At 43.6% G+C, this 22,366-nt stretch overlaps 1 protein-coding gene across 3 annotated transcripts in view; it reads right to left on the bottom strand.

Annotated features, from left to right (window-relative positions):
- AXIN2 (axin 2) overlaps positions 1-18,975 on the bottom strand; it is a 28,661-nt gene extending 9,686 nt beyond the window's left edge. The window contains exons 1-5 of one of the 3 annotated variants that reach the window (XM_050920646.1): positions 18,919-18,975; positions 16,023-16,979; positions 9,643-9,783; positions 2,513-2,615; positions 264-404 (exon numbers count right to left, since the gene is read on the bottom strand). In XM_050920646.1, the coding sequence (XP_050776603.1) occupies positions 264-404; positions 2,513-2,615; positions 9,643-9,783; positions 16,023-16,846 (1,209 nt within the window). In that variant the 5' untranslated portion in view covers positions 16,847-16,979; positions 18,919-18,975. Of the gene's footprint in view, positions 1-263; positions 405-2,512; positions 2,616-9,642; positions 9,784-16,022; positions 16,980-17,727; positions 17,797-18,154; positions 18,474-18,918 lie in introns of those variants that run through there. The other 2 variants (XM_050920645.1, XM_050920647.1) reach the window with 2 other exon arrangements.
- Between the last annotated feature and the right edge of the window lie 3,391 nt (positions 18,976-22,366).

Genomic DNA, 22,366 nt, shown 5'->3' with positions numbered 1-22,366 from the left:
AACTAATTAAAAAAAGCACAGCTGCACTGGAACAGGGGCTCTTCCCACTAGGCTAGCAGGGAAAGCAAAGCTCGCATTGCTGCTGGGACAGTGGACACACAGGACAGATCATTAAAGCATGCAACACACCACTTACAAAGGAAAGCGGTCTTCCCTTACACTAAGTGCAGACAGGCTATGCCACTCACTCCCACCCCCAAGAAAGATGTCAGATCAGCAGGCTTCAAGCACTGCACCGGTGCCAGAGGGGTTAATCCTCCTACCTCTTTGATTTGCTGTAGCCTCTCCTCCAGACTATCCATCATTTCTTGCTCTTGCTTCAGCTTTTCCAACCGGGATATCAGTTCAGCAGCAAAGGTGGCTGGTTCCACAGGGGTCATTTCCTTGGGAAGACGGTGGGTTCTCTACACAGAGCAGGGACAAAAGGGACAAGTCATGTTTAGCAGGCAGTGCAAGCTGCAGAAACTTAGCTGGAGCAGCATTTCTAGCCCCACTATGCTTGTTGTGTCTCCATGTTTGGATGAAGAGACTACCGCAAGTAGGCATCGCCTGCTCTGGATTTTTATGAGCTAGTGCTGTGGCCTCATGGAGTGACATCCTTCCCACTAGCGTTTGCCTTCGGCAGGAGCAGTTGGTCGCACTCCGAGGAACCCCACTTGTTCTCTCTGTAGTACAACCAGCCCATCAGTAGCTACTCTGAAGTAGAAAATCTTCAAAGACTGTTGTCAAACATCAAAAAAAAAAAACCCTCTGAGGTGGGAGGGAGAGCCTTTAACTGAAGGAATAAAGTGAGTATAAACAGAAAGGAGTTGGAAATTAAAAAAAAAAAAGAAGATGGGGGAGAAAAAGGGAGGAAAAAAAAAAAGTCAAACAGTTGCAGATCAGAGAAGTGCTGGTAATTTATTTCCTGGCTACACACTGGGCACCTTTGAGGTAGTGTTGTCTCAACAGTGTCCTAGATCACCCTCCCTCCCTCCCTCCATCTCTTTGTACAGAAAATGAAGAAAGCTGCTGCAGGCTAGTAGTGGTACACTGCTGAGCTTGGCTGCCTCAAGCAGATCTATCAAGGGAAAAAGGGAACATCTCCAAATCAAGTGCAGAATATAAAAAGGCAAACGAGAATTTCTGCCAAAAGCAGCAAACATGGGAGAAAAGAAAGAGAAACCACCCACCAGAGTTCTACCTCCTCCTTCCTGTCATCTTCTCCCCTCCAAACACGCCCTACTCTTTACCCTCACCCCTAGTTTCCCTCTGCACCCCCCCCCCCTTTTTTTGAAGCAGAAAGCTGAACTGCCAACTCTTTCACGTACTACCCACCAGATGAGGCAGGGCCTCTCTCCGACAACCACTTAGCTCCAGAAATGATGTGAGGGTAGAAAAAGGCCACTCTGCTGGAAATTGTCACTCTTACACAAGCCAGCTCTATTCAGTCCCTGATCAAAGCACTGCCTTACAGAGAAAGTCGATTTGCACGCCCTGGGACAAAATAATCTAATTTACAAGCTCAGGCTACAGAACTTTCTTTATAGAAGGGGGTGAAGAACACCCTCCCTTCCAAAAAATAAAATCCCTATTCAATCCAGCATACCCCCCCCTCCGCACCCCCGAAACAGTATCTAAAATGTCTTGCTGCTTAAGAAAGAAGAAAGAGGAATTTTGGAATATTAATCTCAAGACAAGTTATGTTTCTACTTGTCTGTGTAAACAGTTTATTCACTGCAAGAACCAGCAGCACCTTCCTGAAGTCTGCACTGAATCCACAAGTCAATGAGTTGGTTTTCAGGAGCAACACAACTAGAAGAACTGGATTTCCTCAAAGCCAAGGCAGATAAAGTTGTTCTATTATTATTGTTAGAAGGCACATACTGGCTACCAATCTCTCTCTTTGGGAAGCTAGTAAATCCTTGAAGTCTTGGGGGAGTACAGGAAAAGCAAAACCCAACCCTCATCAGAGCACAGAAGGTGTGAAAGTAGGGGTGGGGGTGGGGGGTTAGAATTAGACAGGAAGGACCCATGCAGCCATGTTCATGTCTATACAATCAACCAGATGGGGTGCTCCCACCTTGAACCTAGAAGGTGAGCTCTACTCAACAATCCAGAGAAAGGCAAAAAACCTTACACAGAACCCAACCAGTGACCAAAGCAACCCTATGCAAGCAAATTTTTCAGGAGGGTTTTAAGCTGATGTTTGGGGTTTATATGTTTACAGAATAAGCTCAAAGACCTCAGGTCAATGGCAGTACGAATAATAAGATGGGTCCTCTGGGTTTCTGTAGCTCTATTGACTCCAGCTGAAGAGCTGACCCATCTATTAGCTTCTCTTCTTGAAGCTGTCTATCTCTGTATTCAAAGACAAAAGGATGCAACAAGCCGATGAGAAGGAAGCCATTTTCCTCCTTTCTTTGTAAACCTGCAATGATTTCGCCCAGTCTCTTCCAGGTGTTGCCATGTCTAGCATTATTAGAGGGCCTTCTCTCCAGCCATTTTTCAGAGGACTCTGCATCAGACTTACCGGAAAATGAGGTAGAGAAACTTGACCATTGGCCTTAACACTACGATGCATTTCCCTCTGGAGCTGCTTCTTGCTCCCAAGTCTATAAGGAGGGATTCCATCTCTGCAAATGGAAAGACAAGTCATTGTCAACCAGGATATCCTAGGCCTATTTTTTTCAACTTATTATGCGGTAAATCAATGGACCATTGCAAGTACTTTCCAAAACAGAAGACAATTCAAAATTATCTAATCATTTTACTGTTCCCAGCAAGCCCCCTCCATGTTCCTTGAAATAATCTAAACAGACTGAGGGGCCTGATTTTCAGAAGTCCTGAGCACTGAAGACTCCAACTGAAAGTCAGTAAAGTCTACCGATGTTTAATGCCTCTGAAAACAGAAATCAAGCTTAAGTCACTAGGCCTGGATGTTCAGTAGCTGAGCATGAGCTGCAGAGCAAGCTCTGGCCCCCTGCATCTAGGCATCTGAATGTGGACAGATCCCTGCTGAGTCCCACTGACTTCAACAGGGCTCTGCCTGTACACAGCAGCTTACTGGACTGGGGCCTTCCAGTAATAGGTTTCACACCACACATGCATACTCCGTACACTTGTTCTGTATGTCACCAATGACTGTAGGGGGGCTGCTAGGTCTAAAGCACTTCATAGATTGCCAACACTATGCAGATAAGAAAGGATAAAAAAAGTATTGGTCACAAAGGGCTCCCCTTCCCCCTCTCCCCCCAGGTGGGACCCACGATGCCTTTTCTGCCTTTTGAGGTCGTCATGCACAACCAAGTCAAGTCACTACAAGGCACAGCAACAGAACACAGGCCCTTAAAGCTATTGGACATCATTCTTCTTCTTGGCTACGTCAGCCCATTGAGATAAAGCAATCAAACAAAACAAAAAAATCCCCAGCCCAAGTGAGAAGAGCTATGAAAATTGCCATCAAGACAGCAGAAGTAGTAATTTTTCTCTAGCAACAAGGTATGCTGTCATCTAGCCATGCAAAGATTTACCCACATTAGTATTAAGAATATAAGAACAGCCATACTGGATCAGACCAAAGGTCCATCTAGCCCAGTATCCTGTCCTTTGACAGTGGCCAACACCAGGTGCTTCCGGGGGAATGAACAGAACAAGTAATCATCAAGTGATCCATCCCATGTCGCCCATTCCCAGCTTTTGGGAAAGAGAGTTTAGGGACACTTCAGAGCATAGTTTTGCATCCTGGCTAATAGCCCATTGATGGACTTATCCTCCATGAATAAATGAACTTTGAGCAGGAATAGTCCAGCGTTTGAAAAGCATGACTACTAATCGTTGAGTTCTAGTCTCAGATTTCCCATAAATTTGAGGCACAACCATAGTCTTTGTGCACCAGTCTCTCCACCCCCTCAAATCCATAAGAGATAATACAGCACCATGTTGGATAGGGAGGTAACACCCGAGTATTAATATTTGTACAGTGCTCTGAAGTCCTTGGATGTAAGGACCTATAGAAGGGTAGAATATAAACTCCACTCACAGCCAGTGAAAAGATTGCACTCAGGAATGCTATTATGCACTTCTCTCTTTCTGTATCATCTCCCCCCACCACCCAAACAAAAACAAAACAAAACACAACACCCAACCCTCACATTGCTCCCTCTCTCACACACAAACCCCATTTTAAGATCCACCACCATTATGGTAGCATGGCACTTCCCACTCTCACAACAGTGAAAGGACTAAGGCCAAGATTTTTCCAAAAAGTGACCAGTGATTCTTTTCGTGTGCAGGTGCATGCTTCAATGTTTGGGTGCCCAGCCTGAGACAATTTGAAGGGGCCACATTTTCAGAAAGTGCCAAGCATCCACCCCCAAGGGGATGGGGGGAGGGGGGACATGGTAGAAAGCAGGCCCCATTATAGTTTCTTGAGTTGAGTACCCAAATGTTGAGGCGCACAACCCCTAGTCATCTGTGAAAGTCTTGGCCTAGTGCTTTCTAAATTTCCATTACGAAGCAACTAATTCACAAGTGATATGAAGTAGCAAAGACTGAACAAAAAGGTCAGACCAGTTTATTGTTTGAAACTTTGGAAAATCCAGACAGAACAGAGCATTAGTCAAGAGAAGAGATGTTTGGGGCAATGATTTAACAGGGTGGACAATCACTGGAGACACTGGTTATGTCACAAGCAAAGTGAGTTTAGGGTGCTCAGTTCAGTTCCTAATGAAAATCTGCCTTCAGTTCTGCCTCAGGTAGGTCTCTGCAGAAGAGCAGTAGCTCAGGCACAGAGCCCCATATGGGAAACACACTCTGGAGAATCACGCACAGCATCTGTCTGCACTGTTCCGTACCACAACCGGGGTTATCAGTCATTATCGCAAGCACTAAACATTTATGATCATGGTGAAAGAAGGGGCAATAAAATATGAAAATATCTATTGAACTTGGCTTGGAGGCCCTGCCCCTCATAACAACACATGAGTTGAGCAGCAGTTGTTGGGGCAGAGGAGGAAGGAGGTCAATGCTCATCATATGGATTGGAGGAGAGGGATTTTGTTCTTTGAGGGTTACCAAGGTGAAGGTGTTTTAAAGGAGACTTTGCATACAGAGGAATTAAAGACCCCCTGCATCTTTTCCACCAAGGTAAGCTGTCTGCCTTAGTATTATTTGACAGAAATTCCACCTTAAGCAGCATGTCAAGTATCCACCTGCCTAGGTTAGTACTGTACATAAACACACACAGAAGCCTGCACAAACACTAACCCAAATGCAACAGAATAGATGGGGGGAGGTGGGGTGAGGTAGAAGAGACACCTGCCCTGCAACATCGCTGCTTGAAGCACATGAGTTTAGGGCTCCAATGACAGAGGAGATAGCCAAGGGAGGGAACCAAACCACCATCTACAGCATTGCTCCCCTCCAAAATCAGCAGAAATAGACAAACTGAACAGCTCACCCCAGTCCTGCTTATCTGGGCCACGGCATTCTGTGGCAAGGGCTAGGACAGCTCTGCTGCCAGTCCCTTTCACGTCTGATGGATCCCTCCAAAACACTTAGTGCTCCAGCTTTGGGGACTACAGGCTTTAGAGGCCAGACCTCCAGCTCCATCCATGGGGGCAGTAATGGGAGGATGTGATGGAAAGCAAGCTGCAATTTACAGAGTTGCTGCGCTTCCCACAGGGATGTAGCTCCTACCAAACTGGGATGATTTCCCTTATAGAAAAAAAGGCATCTCTTACCTATCAGCCACAAAAGGTGACTGTAGGACAGAATTTCCATCTCCACTTAGATATGCCTGGTTTGGGTTGATTTAAAGTTAACCCCTTTTGTGTCACGTAAGAATTTTCAGCCAGCACCATTTTCAGTCAATAAGCAGCCAGGATTTTCCAAGCATTGTACATTTGTTCTTTCAGAGCAGCCCAGGCAGCTGCCAGACAACTGCCAACACTGGCTTGGAAACAAGCATATGAACACCTCTCCAGCCATGGTCAGGCTCATTCAGAGCCGCAATGAGATAGCTGCAGGTGGAAGACAACAAAGAGGGGGGGCGTGGGATGTGTAGGCCATGGATAACTCCAGAAAAGGTACGGAAAAGATGACACCAACATGGGCTAGGGAGAAGGGGGCCCGATTCTCTCTTCAATGCAGTTACACAAGTCAGGATCAGCTCCTTGCTCATAAAGCTTGTAACAAGGTACAAGACACAGGTTTTAAAAAAGCAAAGACATTTCACCAAGATGGGAAGGTTACTTAGTAGCCTTGGGAGAGTCCGGCCTTCTAAAGAAGGAAGAGACAATGTTGTCGTTGGTTTGATGTCTGCTTTTTAAATATAGGCCTTCCTCATTTTATGTGGAACAGGGGATGATGCCAGGTTTAAGGGGGAAACAAGAATGGCCAATCACTTATTACAGGCAAGACGTGCAGCTGGAGTTGGGGGTTTACAGCCAGCTTGGGTGCAACAAGAAAAAGATATTACAGAAAAATCTGAAGCTGAAATGTGTATAGGCCACCGTGACAACCAGAAAGTGCCTTTTATTTTAAAGGGTTAGGCTTTGCCAGATGTTATAGTGCATAGCACAGGATTACTATTTGGAGCGAGGAGGGGGTGTTGTGTTTTGTTTTTAAAAACAGGAGTTCCTCAAATAGGTCATTTCAATATAACCTTCTTCTCTTTCTCCAGCAGTAAACATTTGCACTCACATTTCTTGGCTACTAAAAGCTGTGGGCTGAAGAGCTACAGAGTTTAGGCACTAAATAGTATAGTTTAATTATAAACATTTCAGCTACCCAGCCTGGTGCTAAGCCAATCTCTTTCTGGGGGAAACACTAGTTTGAAATCTTCTTTCCAGTCAGCTGCCATTTAAACTGAGCCAATTATCTTAGCCTTTTGACTCAGATGTGCCTGACCTAACCTGAATGTAGTTTTACTGCTGCTTTGAAATATCAGACTCATGCGCATATGCATTCACTCCCATCTTCATTTGGCAACGGTTCTGAAACAAGCCTCTGATCTTGCCAACATCAAAAGCCTGGTTTGTAAGATAAGGTAATATTTGAAGTTCGCTCAGCAGCATTCCCCTGTGTCCAAAGTAAATCCATAAATAAGATATAAGCAAATAAAAAAAAATCCCCTTTCCTCTTTCCCCTCCCCCAATCAAGAAAGGGAAATTTGCATGATGCTTTGTGGCTATTATAAAATTAAATTTATACTTGACATTTAAAACACACAAAACTAAACTTAAAAAAAAAAAAACACAGGGTATGTATTGTTTGGCAATTTTACCTATAGCTGCAATTCAATAGAAGATTTTTTTATAAAATTCATGCCTCTCTTTACTGGTATGACTGACATAGGCTTTATGGGACAAATTCCGCTCTTCAGTTTACATCGGCATAAACAGGGAGTAACTCCACTAGGAGCTGATTTGCATTTACACTGGTTTAATAGTAAAAGCTTTGTGTGAAAGAGAGAGAACTGCACACTTGCAGCAAGAAAAACACCACAACACAGCTTGCAACAACGGTGGGAATCCACGCAGCAGAACTTTTTAGAAAGACTTCAGAATCTCTAGCAAACTCCATTTTCTATATAATCCAAGGCAGAGAAGAAAACTAATCCCAGACATTTTATGCATGTTGCATTACAATATTGGCAATAGCTGCTGACATTTCTGTAGAGGCAGTTTTACTTACAAAATTACCATAGCTAAGGCCTGATGTAAGTTTAGATGTTCTGCCGCCCCACACGCACATGCACGTGCACACACACTAGAGAGAAAAATAAAATACCTCACACACACACACACACACATCCCACCACTTCCAGTAGTCAGGCCATTCCCACCCCCACTGAGTAAGTATGGCTAGAGGGAGTCCTGCACTTTCAAAGATTCAGGGACTGGTGCAGTTTGTAGCAGGAACTATTACTTTCTAGGTTTGTCTCTTAACACCATGTAAACCTGCACTCTATTAAAATCCACACATGCCCCCTCTTCTCTCATTCTCCTCTGCCCCCCACCCCCCAAAAAACCTTGAAGCTCCCAGCAGTTTAATCAGAGCCAAGCTTCCCCAAGCTCCTCACAGTCTGCACTGGCTATTGTTATGGCAGGAAAAAACAGCCAGGCTCCTTTCATGCACTGCTTTATGGGGAGCTCCTATTCACTTGTTCAAGTAAATTTCAAAGCAGCCTGCTACCCTCTTATCCCCTCTAAGCTCCCCTAGACTAACAATAGGCTGAAAGCGATTCAGTTAAGCCTTTCATCCACCATGCATTTTATTTCTCACTCAGTGCTCTCATCTGTATAAGGCCCACAATTGGCATTGCTGTGAAGAGAGGGTATAATCCTAGCCCTGTGAATCCCAAGTGACCCTACATTGGGCCAGAAATGACTAACCCAATGAATGCTCTGTTGACACATGATCACATACAACTAGAGCCAGTAAGACAAAATAAAGAAGTCACCCTATGATTCAGCTCTTTTATTTAATGCCAATATTGTTCAATAAGAGAATCCGGTGGGACAACAAGCTAATTTTTCCATAATATCAGTTCAAAACACACATGTGCATTAAAAAAAAAAAATAATACAAAAAAACCTGCATCTGTTTGTGCATCTAGGATTTTTGTAAAAAACTTGCTCTGTTTTCCATTAAAGTGTGCGTGCATCATCAGGCAGCAGACTGGTGACTTTAAAAAGCCAGCAAGCAGATCTTTGGTGGGGAAACATATCCACAATACACATCCAACAGAGACATTGAAGGAGTTGCATTTATGAGATTAAGGCCTTGAACACACTACTTTATTTAACAAACACTTTTCCAGAGGACTTGGTTCATTTCGCTGGCATGACCTGCACTTAATTATAATTCCTTTCATCAAAGGATCTCAAAGAGCTTTACACATATTAATGAATTAAGTCTCAGTACACCCCCATGTGGAAGGAAAAGTGTCATTATCCCCATTTTAGAAGTTAAGCAATTTGTCCAAGGTTATACAGCCAGTCGTGGCAGAGCCCAAATCTGATGATTCTCAATCTTGGTCTTCAACCACAGGACCATCCTTCCTTTCCTCTACAGGCTCTTAAGACTCTTGACATTTTAATCCATAAAGCTCCATTCAAATAATTCTCTGAAAGATCATAATGTGCAGTAGCCTTCAGGTCGGTCAGTAACCCTGTTAGTGTTGATTCTGACTATTACAGAAAGCAATTCCTGTAGAAAGTTGTGTGTTGTTTTTTTTAAATGACAAATCAAATACTATTGGAGGCTTGGCCTTCAAATAAAAAGGTGTGATGAACTATAAATATATTCCATGTGTTAGTAGCAGTGTTTCTATTTTATTCTTTCAGCCTATGGGAGAACACACATTTACTCAGTTGAGGATTAAAATGAGAATTGTTGCAAAGTGGCAAAAGGAAAAAAGGAAGACCCACCCACCATGGTTACTGCAGCCAATATCTGAGACACGAGTAAATAGCAGAGCGATCAGCAATACTTCTGGATGGCTTAAGATGCCTTTAGTGATTTCATCCAATGGAAAAAGTGGAAGCCGTATTAAAATGATAGAACAGTTATGCTGGCAAGTCATTGTGGTATATCAGCACAGGTAGTTTTTCAAAAGGTAAATTCCAAAGGACTTTGCTAAAGTGGAATACTTACACGCTACTGTCCGTCATTGACATGGAATCATCAGTCAGGGCATCACTAGATATTTCGCTATCATTTGCGCTAGTTCCTGGGGCAAAAACATAGCCCGAATTCACATGGTATGGGTTAATAGGATCGTTCCTCTTGAATGACCTAGGGACAAGCAAAATAGTGGTTGCGTTATTTCTACATCTGAAAAAAAGTACAGAAGGTTAGTGTCATACTCATGGTAGATGTGTACGTAAGACACAATGAATTTCTTTAAAAATCTATCCATCCGCTGTTTTATATCCAATAGACACTCAGAATGCTTCTGTTCTCATAGTCCACAAGAAGTTTATCTTGATAGCGAACACACAGAGTTAAGACGGACCCAGAACTACACAGTCACCAACCATTCTCTACATAAACCTCAACATCAAGCTGGTGGCTGAGCACTCTGGACAAGATTTTCAAATGCACCTAAGGGAATTGGGACTCTAAGGATATGCCTATACTGCAGTAAAAAGCCTCAGCACTGAGTCTCAGGGGCTTTGGCTGTAGGGATAAAAATAGAGTATACATTCAGGCTTGGGCTGTAGCCCGAGCTCTGACACACCAACCCCCTTGTAGAGTTTCAGAGCCTGAGCTCCATGCTGCATGTCTACACTGCAATTTTTAGCTCCGAAGCCCCACAAGCCCGAATCAACTGACCCAGGCCAGCCTCAGCCATGCTGCAGGTCTTTTATTGCTGTGTAGACATACCCAACATCCCATTGTCAAAAGTGAATTGAGGCCCGATTTTTAACGGTATTGAGATGCCTAGAGATATAGTTAGGCACCTACTGGGATTTTCAAAAGAATGCTTCTGAAAATCTCAGAAGCACTTAAATACCTTTAAAAATCTGGCCCTTAGAGCACAGAAAGTCATTAGGACTTGAGCTAATACCCAAGTCTCTTCTGAAAATAGGATTTAGGTGCTTTTGAAAATGTTACCACCTCTCCTTTCAGGCACCATAGATAACTGACTGCAACCACTGACATCAGACAAGTTTTAGAATTACTAATAAATAATAAGCATTTATACAAGCCAGCTTAACAATATGATCTCTAACTGCTTTTACAAAGGTGAGTGCCCTGGTGCTCCCTTTACAAAGAGGGAAACTACAAAGCCAGTTTTCAAGAGTACTTTAACTTTTAGTGACACTTTTAGTGACACCTCGAGGTGCCTAGGAGTTGTGTGTGCTCAGTGCCAATTAAGATCAATGCACCTCAGGGGAGGGATGAAAAAAAACAGCCTTAGGTGTCTCAAGCTGGGTATCCAAGAATGGAGAAATCAAAAAGTCTGACCTACCCCAGGTGCCCTGACCATCTAACCACTGGACAACGTTTAGGTCAAAATGATTCCAAGTTTTAAGAGTGTAAATTCATTTACAAATCTTTCAATCTGTGGTAAGTGGTCTGTGCCAAGGGGTTTTCGGAGGCATATTTGTTTATATATAAATGCAGGTCTTGGCTGTTAAGCTTTTGAGTTTGTGTATCAAAGCAGAACCTCATTATCTGATAAGGTCTGCTGATTTTAATAATTAGGGTCACTTACACAGCACTTGGGGCCTCAGGAACAGGATAGCATGCTCTGCAGGTTTTTAAATGGTCTTTCAAACTCCTCACCCCCCACCCCAACCCTTCTGGGATTGGATGAGGCCAGCTTGATTTAAGTGAGCAGCACAGCTGCCTTAATGGAAAGCGGCACTTCTCCTCCTGCTAGTATCTCTAGTTCCTTTGTTTCATTTGCCCCAGTTACCCACTTTCGACCTCTTCAGTGGTCTTAATTCAGTTCTCTCACAAACAACAAGTTTCCCCTACTCTCCTGCTGTGGTGCATTCCTCTGTTTCACTAGCAAGGGGGAAACCATGAGCCTTCGCAAAGGCTGAGGGAGGGAAGATGGGCCTCTTTGGTATGAGAGCCCTACTGCAAACAGCATGACTGAAGTTCCGGGCCCCAGTTTCAGGCTTGAGCTTTGCAGGAGGCCTTGTTGCACAGAGTCATGTATTTAAGCACAGCTGGGATTACATTCTGTTCCAAAGCATGCTAAGTCAGTTCAATGGGAAGATCCAAGACTTTTTTTAAGTGAAAAAAAGAGAGGATAGTAAGGAATGCCACAGGAAAGCAGTCAAGTCTTAAAAGATAAATTAATTCCACATGCTGATGAAAGCCAAGTTACCCTACCACCAAAAAAAGTGTCCTTTTAAAATAATACAACCCTCTTGCTGATACAAGTCAGCTTGTAAGGTTCCAATGACATTCTTCAGGCCACTGCTAGTTTTTTGTAGCTCACAGAAAGGCTGAAGCCTCTACTTTTTAATCACTCTACTGGAAACTGTTTAATGTCTTGCTTCTACAAAATCCAGACCCATTAGGCTTATTATTGTAAAGTATTCGGTTTCAAGATGTTCACCATATGTACTGAAGCAATCCTGCTTTTAAGTGAGTCTTAAGTCCCGTCCTTTTATTTCATGTTCAGTGTTGCTATTCAATCATGCTAATACAGAAGCAATTAATCATTTGATAGTTTATGCTGCAACCCTATTAAAAAAACAACAGTAGTGTTATCTAATCACTTACTAGAAAGATGGTTCAGTGTGTATAAAATACCTTCTTCATCTCTCTAAATTCAGCTTTTAATCTACCCTATGTGAATAAAGTTTAACTCATTGATGAGTACTGTACTCCAACCCCTCCTCCCCCCACAGAGATCATTATAACTTGCACAGTGGTTCAGTAAGAATGTCACCTCTCAGAACTTGATTAACTTAAAACACACACATACTTTTACTTTGTCTTTAATCATCTTATTAAAATAAGGCAGAAAAAGATTCAGGGTAGCCCCATATAGAAATTCCCACATACTTCAACAAAACTGATTAAGGCTGTTTTTTTTACAATTAACTTTTTAAAAACTTGACCACACTACAGTAATTGCACCCACATGCATCACATTGCCTTCAAGAATTTTAAATTCCTATGGAAAGTGGAGTTCTCTGATGCAGATTCTGCACATACACAAAAATCTTCAAACTCAATATGCAAAGAGTTTTCAGCTGTCAGGTAGCAGTTGCTCTGGAGCATCAAGGAGAATGACTGATGTTTCTCAGACTATTCTTATCTCATATCTTGATGAGATGACACACAGCATGTAGCTCTCTATACATTATGTTAGGCAATGGGTAAAAATCAGAGGGATTACAATGCAGCTAGAATTTATGGAGCTCTTTTCTGAATCCCCTGTTATAACAATGCAATTCAGGAGCATTTTTGGCATGGGTGCTGGAACTAGGGGTGCTGCAGCACACCCTGGATTGCAGTGGTTTCCATCACATACAGGCAGTTTGGTTTAATGACTCTCAGCACCCCCACTATACACACTGTTCCAGCACCCCTGATTTTTGGTGAGCGCACACACAGTCAACCTACGGCTCTCTGAAATAAAAAGCAACCTAGCAGTTTAAACCAAAGGACTTACACACTGAGAAATAAATCCTCAAGCAGTGTTTTTTCAAGGCCATGCTGAAGCTTACTAAATATTTCACTGAGACACAAACATCACTGCACAACACGGGTAACGTAAAAATATATGTATTAGCAAAACGATGTTAATCACAGCCTCCATGCTCTAACCGTGGAACACTGCTTCAAGCATAGCTTTACAAAGGCATCATTTACTTTGATAATTGAAGCCAAACTTGGTTCCAATAACTTCACACAAAATGTGCTCCATCAGCGAGTTCTTTCAAAGGACAGGAAGCACTTTGAGCCAGCAGAGGGCCATCTGCTAGCCCCAACTTATTTAAAGCAAGGCCAGTGTCAGTGATGTTAGAACAGAGAACATAATGGGAGGCAGATGAGTCCACCTTGGATTGAATAAAAATATATTATAAAAGCAGCACTCTGGACAAGTTCCATGTACATAAAACATATGCATGATATATTCAGAACCAAATATAAATAATGGTCAGATTCCATTTTACATTCCTGGGTCCAGCACAAACTCAATGGTTTGAGGGTGGTAGTCTCACAAAAACCATTAGACATACATCCAATACTTTAAAAAAAGAAGTGTTTCTGGGGAGGGGGAAAATTTGAAACAAGCTCAAAGTATTTATTATACATCAGGAGCCCACATATAGAACCAATACTTAATATGCACCAAATTCCCTTTTTTCCCCTTCCAGACTCTAATCCTATATTATTTATACTTAAATTGAAATTTATTAGGAGATAGTGGCAGATGTAGGCAGTTAGCCAGTGTAGTGCTTTGAATCGTACACACAGGATGGAGGTGTGGTTTGGCCAGCACTCAGTGAAGTCTCTTCTTTATCAAGCTCCAGTTCCAATCCTAAATGCAGTGAATAGTGATACACAACTCATCCATGCACCCCTTAGCTACCAGCTGGCGGGCGCACACACCTTTGAACAAGGATAACTTGGAGAGGGAGAGGGAAACCGGTTTCCTGGCCTTTGGATTGGGAAGAATCTCAGCTTGACCTCCCCTCTCTGTATTCTCCATGGAGTCAAGAGATCTTGATTCACACACACACACATACACACACACACACACACTTCACTTGAAAGAACTGCAATCTCAGGGCATGATGGCCATCAATACTCCTGGCCAGGAAGGCAACAATAGTCATGGTTGTGAAAAAGTTCTCTTGAGCCAGAAGCAACTGGCAGAATGTAAAATCCATTCCCAACTGGGCACTGAATTCCAAAGACGACCAAAAGATAACAGAACATCACAACTCATCACTGTTTAGTACTGGAGAACAGTAGACTGTTGAGCTAGGACACTCCTGCAAGAGGGTCAGGCTCACAGCACTTGTAAGTCCCCACAAATTGTCTGCCAGTTAGGCCTTCAGACTGGCAAACTCCCTTGAATGGAAGAGTATTACAACCCCCCTTCCCTCTTCACTTAAAAAGCTGGTCTCAAGAAGAGACAAAGGGGCCAAATACTGCTCTCAGTGAAACTGATGTAAGATGGAGAGTAACTCCATAGATGTCAGAGGAGTCACTCCAAATTTACAAAAAGAACAGGAGTACTTGTGGCACCTTAGAGACTAACAAATTTACACAGGTGTAAGAGAAGAATTAACCCCACAGTCCCTGGATCCACTTTGATCACCACAGCCCAATCTGAAGGGCAGGAAAGGAGCAGAGAGATGCACTACAATCACCCTCCTCTAAGAGGCAGAATACAACTGAAATAGAAGCCTGAAGCCCTTTGATGTCCATGAATCACAGAAACTGCTCTCAAAATTCCTGTAAACCAGATGTCAAACACTCACCACACTGAAAAACAAACTCCTTGCATCTGTGCTAGCACACAACTGAAAACAGATCACTTTGCCCCAGCTCTTTATTCAACAATTCACATTAATGGAAAGGCTGGTGGGAGAAGGGGCATAGGGCTGGGGAGGGAAAATAAGTTTTCAGAAGATAATTTTACTCATTTGGAATATGATCATAGTCATTCTGTAAGCGACTACTTGCCCCCTCACTCCACCTTTTCAACAAAGCATACAGCAAAATGAAGGGCTCAGTATCACAGAAATGTCTCTGCCTAAGTGCATAATGAAGACTTTGCCTCTGGTATTGCATAACAGACACTACACACTCTGAACTTGGCATTAAGACATAGATCCAGCTTTTAATAAGTTTAACTTCAAGCACACTGCCAATAAGAGAAAACCAGACCCACTATAACCCTAAATACATGATACTAAGATCTTATCCTCTTGTATACATTGACTCAAAGCCAGCTGGAATGGCTTTGGACATGATACCAATAATGAATGTGATATGAGAGAGAGAGATTTTGTATTACATACACAAACTTTACATGTATTTCACTATGTAGTAAGTGCATACATTTCCTGCTCTGTTATTACACAACAGCATTCCATGTAGCCAACCAACTTAAGCACCGGTTAGTGGTGAAGTTGGTGAACTAATGTTTCATTTTTCATCTGCCTATACAGATGCTCTTTACCGTTACACGCAATATGTTTCAAAGTTGCTGCAATAATTAATGCATGTAGTTGCTATGAAGTTTTTGGCCAGTAAGCTTTAACAGCACAATACAGTGTTTCTTCTGTTCAGAAAAGAGCAACAAAAAAACAAAATAAACCCCTGAATATTTAAGGCTGAGATAAGCATCTGTGTTGAATCTACCAATGGCATGCTTAACTAATAGGATTTCTGGACCATTTTTAAACATGGGGGGGGGGGTTATGTTGCTAGCTTTCTGTTTTAAAACCATCTAACACCAAACACCCACTTCTCAAACCTTTTAAAGAATAATCAAAGTCATTAAAATCAAAACAAAAGGCAATTCCTCCATAGAGTTTTCTTACCTGTATCCATTCTCAGCCGTTTCTGTAGCTCTGACATTTGCTGTAACCCTCAAAGTCTTGCTGGATAGCCCAACTACAGAAGGCAAGATTTTGTTTTTAAAGTCCACACAGCTCCATTCTTCTTCTTCATTCAAGGTTGGGAGATAGCCACAGACAACTTTTAAGGTCCCCAGTCCATTGCTGTTAATATAAGCAGGATTCTCTCCCCCACTCCTTACATATTCGAGGTATATATCAGAAGTTAAAAACATCTGGTAAGCATTTTCCTCCATCACAGTCTGAATTTCAGTCTGTGCCTGATCAAACATTATAGAATCGATCTGCTGCTTCTTGATACTATCTCTTATATAGGTCTTAGTGGCAGGCTTGAGCTGCTTGGAGACAATGCTGTTGTTCTCAATGTACCTTTTGTATATAGCTTTGGCTACTCTTAAAGTTTTGGTATCCTTAAGGTCCATCTGCCTGAAGCCATTGCAGGCAAACCAGAAGTCTAAGGTATCCACACATTTCTCTCTTTCCAGGAAGGTCCGAAAAAGACAGGCACCATCTTGATCCCCCAATAAGGAATGCAGGGATTTGGTCCATCTTGCCAGAGGGGAGTCTGGAGATGCACTGCCTTCTGGCTCTCCAAGACCATCCTCATTCCTCCTTGGGTTGGAAGAAATTGACATGGCCTTGAAGCTTTGGCTTTTCATGACAAACGAGCTTGCAGGCTGTTGGCATGGTGTCTCTCCTTCCTCGCCTGGCACAGGTGGGCGGGGGGCGTCTTCCCTGAAGCTGCTGCTGGGGTCTGGAAGGTGAGTCAGCAACACAGCGCTGCTCATGGCTCCACGAGTTCTTCTGGTAGGGTTTTTCCGCCCCCCCTTAAATTCCTCAGCAATCTGCCTCTGTGTGTGTGTGTATATGTGTGCGCGCGCCTCTCTCTCAAGTCAGCAGGAGATCCTCTGAGCCTCCTCTCTAGAAAAACAAAGAAAAGAAAAGAGTATTGATCTAATCAAAACCAGATCCACCCAACATCAAAGACAAAAAGTAAACAGGCTTTTCAACTCTTCACATTCAAAAAAAAAAAAAAAAAAAAAAAGCAACTCAGCTATCTGCAGTGTTAATCAAAAGTATCAGATATGCTTTTCTGAACTCTCGGCGCACTTTTAACTTGGGGGGTTGGAAAGAAAAAGAATTAACCCTTCACTTACACTGCATATGTAATCACAACCCACCAAACCCGTCTCCAGTGGAGACACACGCCTCTTTACAAAAATACAGGTAAACTTTCTCCCCTCTCAGTGATAGCATCAGACACACAAACTTGGCTCTGTCCGGCTGTTTGCAGGGTAAACCACTTTTGCGCACGCACCCCCCACCCCCAATTTTGCCTCTTTTTTTGTAGATAATTCAAGGCAGGGAACAAGACGTGCCTTTCTCGGCATCTGGTTTCCATTTTACCCCCCTCTCCTCTCACTCCTTAAAAATTGAGATTATGATCACCAGAAGCCCTTCTAGCACAATGCTGAATGCTGTTTTGGAACGGCACGTTCAGAAAGACTTTTTTTTGGGGGGGGGGGATCGCTACAATGTTTCATTTTTAAAAGTCTGACTCATTTCAGAACTACAACCTTCAAAATAAAAAAAACTCTCATGGATTTGGTTAAGTTAAGCACATGCACTTGTTAAAAGTTTGAAAGAGAGAAGAAAAAAAATCACCAACCCATTTGCCTCCAAAGGTTGATTCACTAGTGACTTTTTTTTTATTAGAACAAGTTTCCATCATTAGTAGGTAAAAACTAACTAAATCTTGCTACAGTTTAAAAAAAAAGATTAAAAAAAAGTAAACGCGCTACGGTGCAGAATGATTTTTAAAAGCTTCTCTACAGTTTTAATAAAACCTGCTTCCATCCAATAAAAAGCTGGTTTAATAAGCATGTGAAAGGCTCTCAAACTAATCAGAAAGCGTGAACTGAGTTCCTGGCTTTTTTCTTTGCTGCACAAACCCAAGCAGAAATTCACACACACATAAACAAGCAGTTCAATATGTCACCCCTATTATCATCAGTCTTGCAATTTCGAGTCCCGTTTGTAGAAAAAGAAAAGAGAGAGAGAAAGAGAGAAAGTGCCTCCCCTTGTCTATAATGTACCTGATTGCTGCAGGCATCCCGTGCCTGGGCTCTCATCTCCTCCAAGCTCAGCCCCCTGCTCCCCACCTTAGAGCAAAAATAAATACATCCAACCACCCCTCCTGCAAACAAAAAAGAAAAGACAAAAAGAGAGACCCTCCAAAAATAAAAACTAACGAAGGGAAGAAACAATCCAGGAGGCGCCAAGCTCTCAAAGGACAATCCTGCCAAATAATAATAAAAAAAACCTGCTCCAGAAATGGCGACGGGCAGAGAAATGAGAGGTTGGAAAGAGATCTTAGAGAGAGAGAGAGAGTCCTAAGCTACTTGCTTCCTCCGAGTCCTGTGCAACAACTGACCCCTAACTAAGCGTGCAGCGCCTCTTTGGAGTTCACAGGGGGTGCTGAGGGGTGTGGGAGGGGTAAGGAGGGGGAGGGGGGCAGGGGAGAGGAGAGAAATCTCATTCTCACCACATCCACCTTTAACAAAAATGCATCCTGCTAGTCTGCCTCTCGTTCCCCACCATGCCCATAAAATAAAAGCTTCCCCTCTTGCAGAAAAAAAAAAAAGGCACCAAGATCTCGGATTTTTGCACCATAATTCAACAATAAAATAAAACCCCACTCCAGTATCAGCCCAGCCCTGCTTGCTCATAGCTAGCACATAAATAGCTTTCCTTAAAACTTCAAAGCCCCAGCGAAGAGCACATCAAAGCGACCCGGAGAGGGAGAAAAGCGCGGGGGGGGGGAGCGCTCGGATCACACATACATTCTTTTGCAACTTACCATGGATCCCAGTAGTTCTCTCCGCACCGCCACCGCTCCGTTCCTCCTTAAAACAACCCCCCTCCCGCCCCCCGGCCCTTTCCCACCAAAAGTATCCTCGATGTTGCCCCGGTTGCCCCCCCGCCCCCCCTATATTTTCTTCTTCTTCCTCCTCCTCTCTGGCTTTGCAATAGCATCTGAGAGCATTGGCAGAAAGCGGCTGCAAGGAACGTATGAGGAAAAGCTAAAGAGTTCAGGGTGATCCTCTCCTACCAACCACCCCCCCTTTAAAAAAATACAAAAGAGCTGATCCCTCCCTGCTTCTCCTGACCCCCCACCCCCCTTCTCTCAACTCAGGTCCTGTTTCAGGCAGTCATTCCATGCACCAAATGTCCTCCAGGCTATTCCAACAAACACTGGGCTGTGGGTTTAACTGTGCACATCAAAGTGAAGAACCGAGAGAACGGTCCTGCAAGGGAGATAAGCGCCTTTCTGCAACACCTCCCCCCCCACACCACCAAAAAAACCCCACCCCATGCACGCCTCAGCTTCCTGTAGCACCGTTGCGCCAGACTCCCCCGTGGCAGCCTGGCATACAGCTGGAGCTAATTCTTTTTCAAAGGCGGATTTTTTATTATGTTGCTTTTTTTTTTATGCAAGCTTTCAGACTTGGAATTTTTTTTTTTCATCTCTGGAGTTGTTACTAAGTTTCCAGGACCTTATCAAAGGGAAACAATCTCCAGCCAACTCCCCCAGGCTTTGGAACGTCAGAAGTAAGTGATCCTGCCGCCCCAATCGTATTATCCCTGCAATTCTCCCAGAGCTGCCGGAGCCTTAAAGGGACAGGCAACCCCCCTTTACCACGGCTGCTGCCAGCTTTGCTCCCTGCCTGTAACCCTTTCCAGTCCTCAGTCCGCCTTCCTACCCCATTCGCTCTGTCTCTGCTTTGTAACCAGCCGCCAGCGAGATAGGTATCAATTGTTCTTGAACTCTTCCCTTCTTAGACAATGCCAACCAGCAGCCTATTGCCTTTATTTTTTCTGGTCAACTTTAGGACTGGAGGGTGGTGAAATTATTCTGCGGTATAAAAAAAAAACTTAACCCCCTTCCCCTCCAGCTGTTCATATTAGGAGAAAATTGGCCCGTTTTAATGATCCAAATGCCTGTTTTCAGGCTGCATCCTAATTAAACAATATCTGATTGTAATATAACTGGCACATAAACAGAACTCTGGCTTAAGCTGTGTTCACATCCCTCTCTCCCCATATGTGAAATATTAAACAGACACAGAATGGGTTTTTTTAAAAAACTTTATACAAAAGGCTTTAATTAGAGATTGGACCCCAAACCTGTATTCCTCATCCAATTCCTCTCCTCTCTCGCAGGCGTGGCTTTTGCATGACACTTCATCAGGAGGTCTCAACACACTTTATAAAGGGAGGTCGAGTAAATCACTTCCCTCATTTTGCAGAAGGGGAAACTGAGGTACGGGAACTCACCTAAGGTCACCCCGCAGTCCAGGGGTAGAGCTGGGATTAGAACCCCTGTCACCTGAGAAAGTCCCACATTATAGGCTGCACTAACACCTTTTCCCCCTTACTCAGCTGTGTTTATTTTGGGGGGAGGGGCAGAACCAGAACACCCGTGTCCTAAGTGGCAGGTCCAGTACCAACTTTGTGGCTGCAGCTCATCTCCAGTTTTAGTGGACTGGAAAACTTTTCGGGTCCCCATCTAGGTAACACAGAACACGTATTTCAGAGTTTTTTAAACCGTATGAACAAAAAGTAGGCAAAGCTTCCCTCTGCATGGCCAAAACAAGGCAACCGGTGTTTTTGGTCCTGGATGGGATGAAAAAACTTCGCAATCAGATTTTTCCTGTTATTTTTTAGATTATGATTCAGCCCAGGGGCCGCAGACAGGTTCACTCACAGTGCTTTGTCCCAGTACATACAAAGACAGAGTCCCTGCCCATGTAAGGTCCTCACCCTTCAAATATTTATGCGGGTAAGTAACGTTACTCACGTGGGTAGGCCCAATAGGACTATTCATTTGCACCAAGTTGCATGCATTATTACAGGTGCTTATTTATTTACAGCAGTGCCCCAATTCTTAAAAAGCACAATCCAAGGCGCTCATAATCTAAGGACAATATGTTATGGTCAGAACGTTACTATATGCACCAAAGGCTGAATTTTGAAAAGTGCTCAGCACCCATTTGTTCTCAGTGGAAAAGGCTGAAAATCAGACCTCTTGATTTAGGTGCCAAAATAGAGATCGCTGGATCCTTTTGAAAACGCCTGTGTGCGGGCAAGTCAGTGTCTAGCATGGCGACTGCTGCAGGGCAGAGCTGGGACTGCACGGGAATGACAGGCAGCACGTGGGCTATGCTTTTCAAACACCAGCTTCTTTTTTGTGAATGTAATTTATGACAATCCCTTGGAAATGCAAAAGCTACATGTAACCTGTTATTAGCCTTTCAGACTAACTTTTAACTACAAGACTTGCCTTTCTCTCTGCTCTGCATACATTCCCCCCCCCCCTCCCCAAAGTATACATAGTGGAGGCAATGCAAATAGCAATTATGTAGAATTTCCATCAGCCTGGCTCCAGTACCCAGAGTCTGGAGCAGTCTTTCTCGTTTGTTCACCATCATTTAACGCCACTGGCCAGATGTAAACAGTAACTGGTGCATTTTTGGTTAGGTTTGGGAGTAAGTGGGGGAAATACTACGGGAAAAGGTGGTTAATACAGAAACGTACTTTGTCCCCGGAGGGTTCTTTCTTTAAAACAATCTTGGGCTGGCTCCTCGCTAGTAAATATCCACTGAAGACAATAGGGCCAGATCCCCACGGATGTTAGTTGGCCTAGCTCCCTTGAAATCAATGGGCCCAGATCCTCAGCTGGTAGCTCCATTGAAGTCAATAAAGCCACACCCCCAGCTGGTGTAAACAGAGACTCCCCTGGATGTGTGCCAGCAGCGTATACTCTCCTGGATCTATTCTGGCTGCTTATTTCTGTAAAATCAAAGCTAACCTACGAAGCGTGTCATTGAAGTGACACCGCTAGGCTTTATGGGCCAGGGGAGATTTACATTTCATGCCCTAGTGGGAAAGTTGGTGGGACCCTTAGTTGTCTCTAATGCATGTTTGGGTTTAATTTACTGACCTGAAGTAGCAAGTGCATGGGGCAACAAAACATTACAGGCAGGGGACAGGGGCCGTGGTGCATATTTTGGGGGCTACAATCAACACGTGGCACTGGGGTATTGGGGGGGTAATCAGAATAAGGAGCTCAGGCATTTTCTGTGAGGGGAAGTGGGAAGTGGCCTGGAGGAATTGGGGTGCCATAAACGGTTCGGGGTGGGGGTAGGGGAGGAATAATCCTATTGCGGAACGGTGACCTTTATTTCTGAGTTGGGAATGGATGGTTACACACTACCCCTCCCCCGCCGTGCCATTGCATGATACTT

This window comes from Gopherus flavomarginatus, chromosome 12 (assembly GCF_025201925.1).
Source record: "Gopherus flavomarginatus isolate rGopFla2 chromosome 12, rGopFla2.mat.asm, whole genome shotgun sequence".
NCBI lineage: Eukaryota > Metazoa > Chordata > Testudines > Testudinidae > Gopherus > Gopherus flavomarginatus.
Note: the sequence above shows the minus strand (reverse complement) of the source record. Positions and strands in the feature narration are given on the sequence as shown.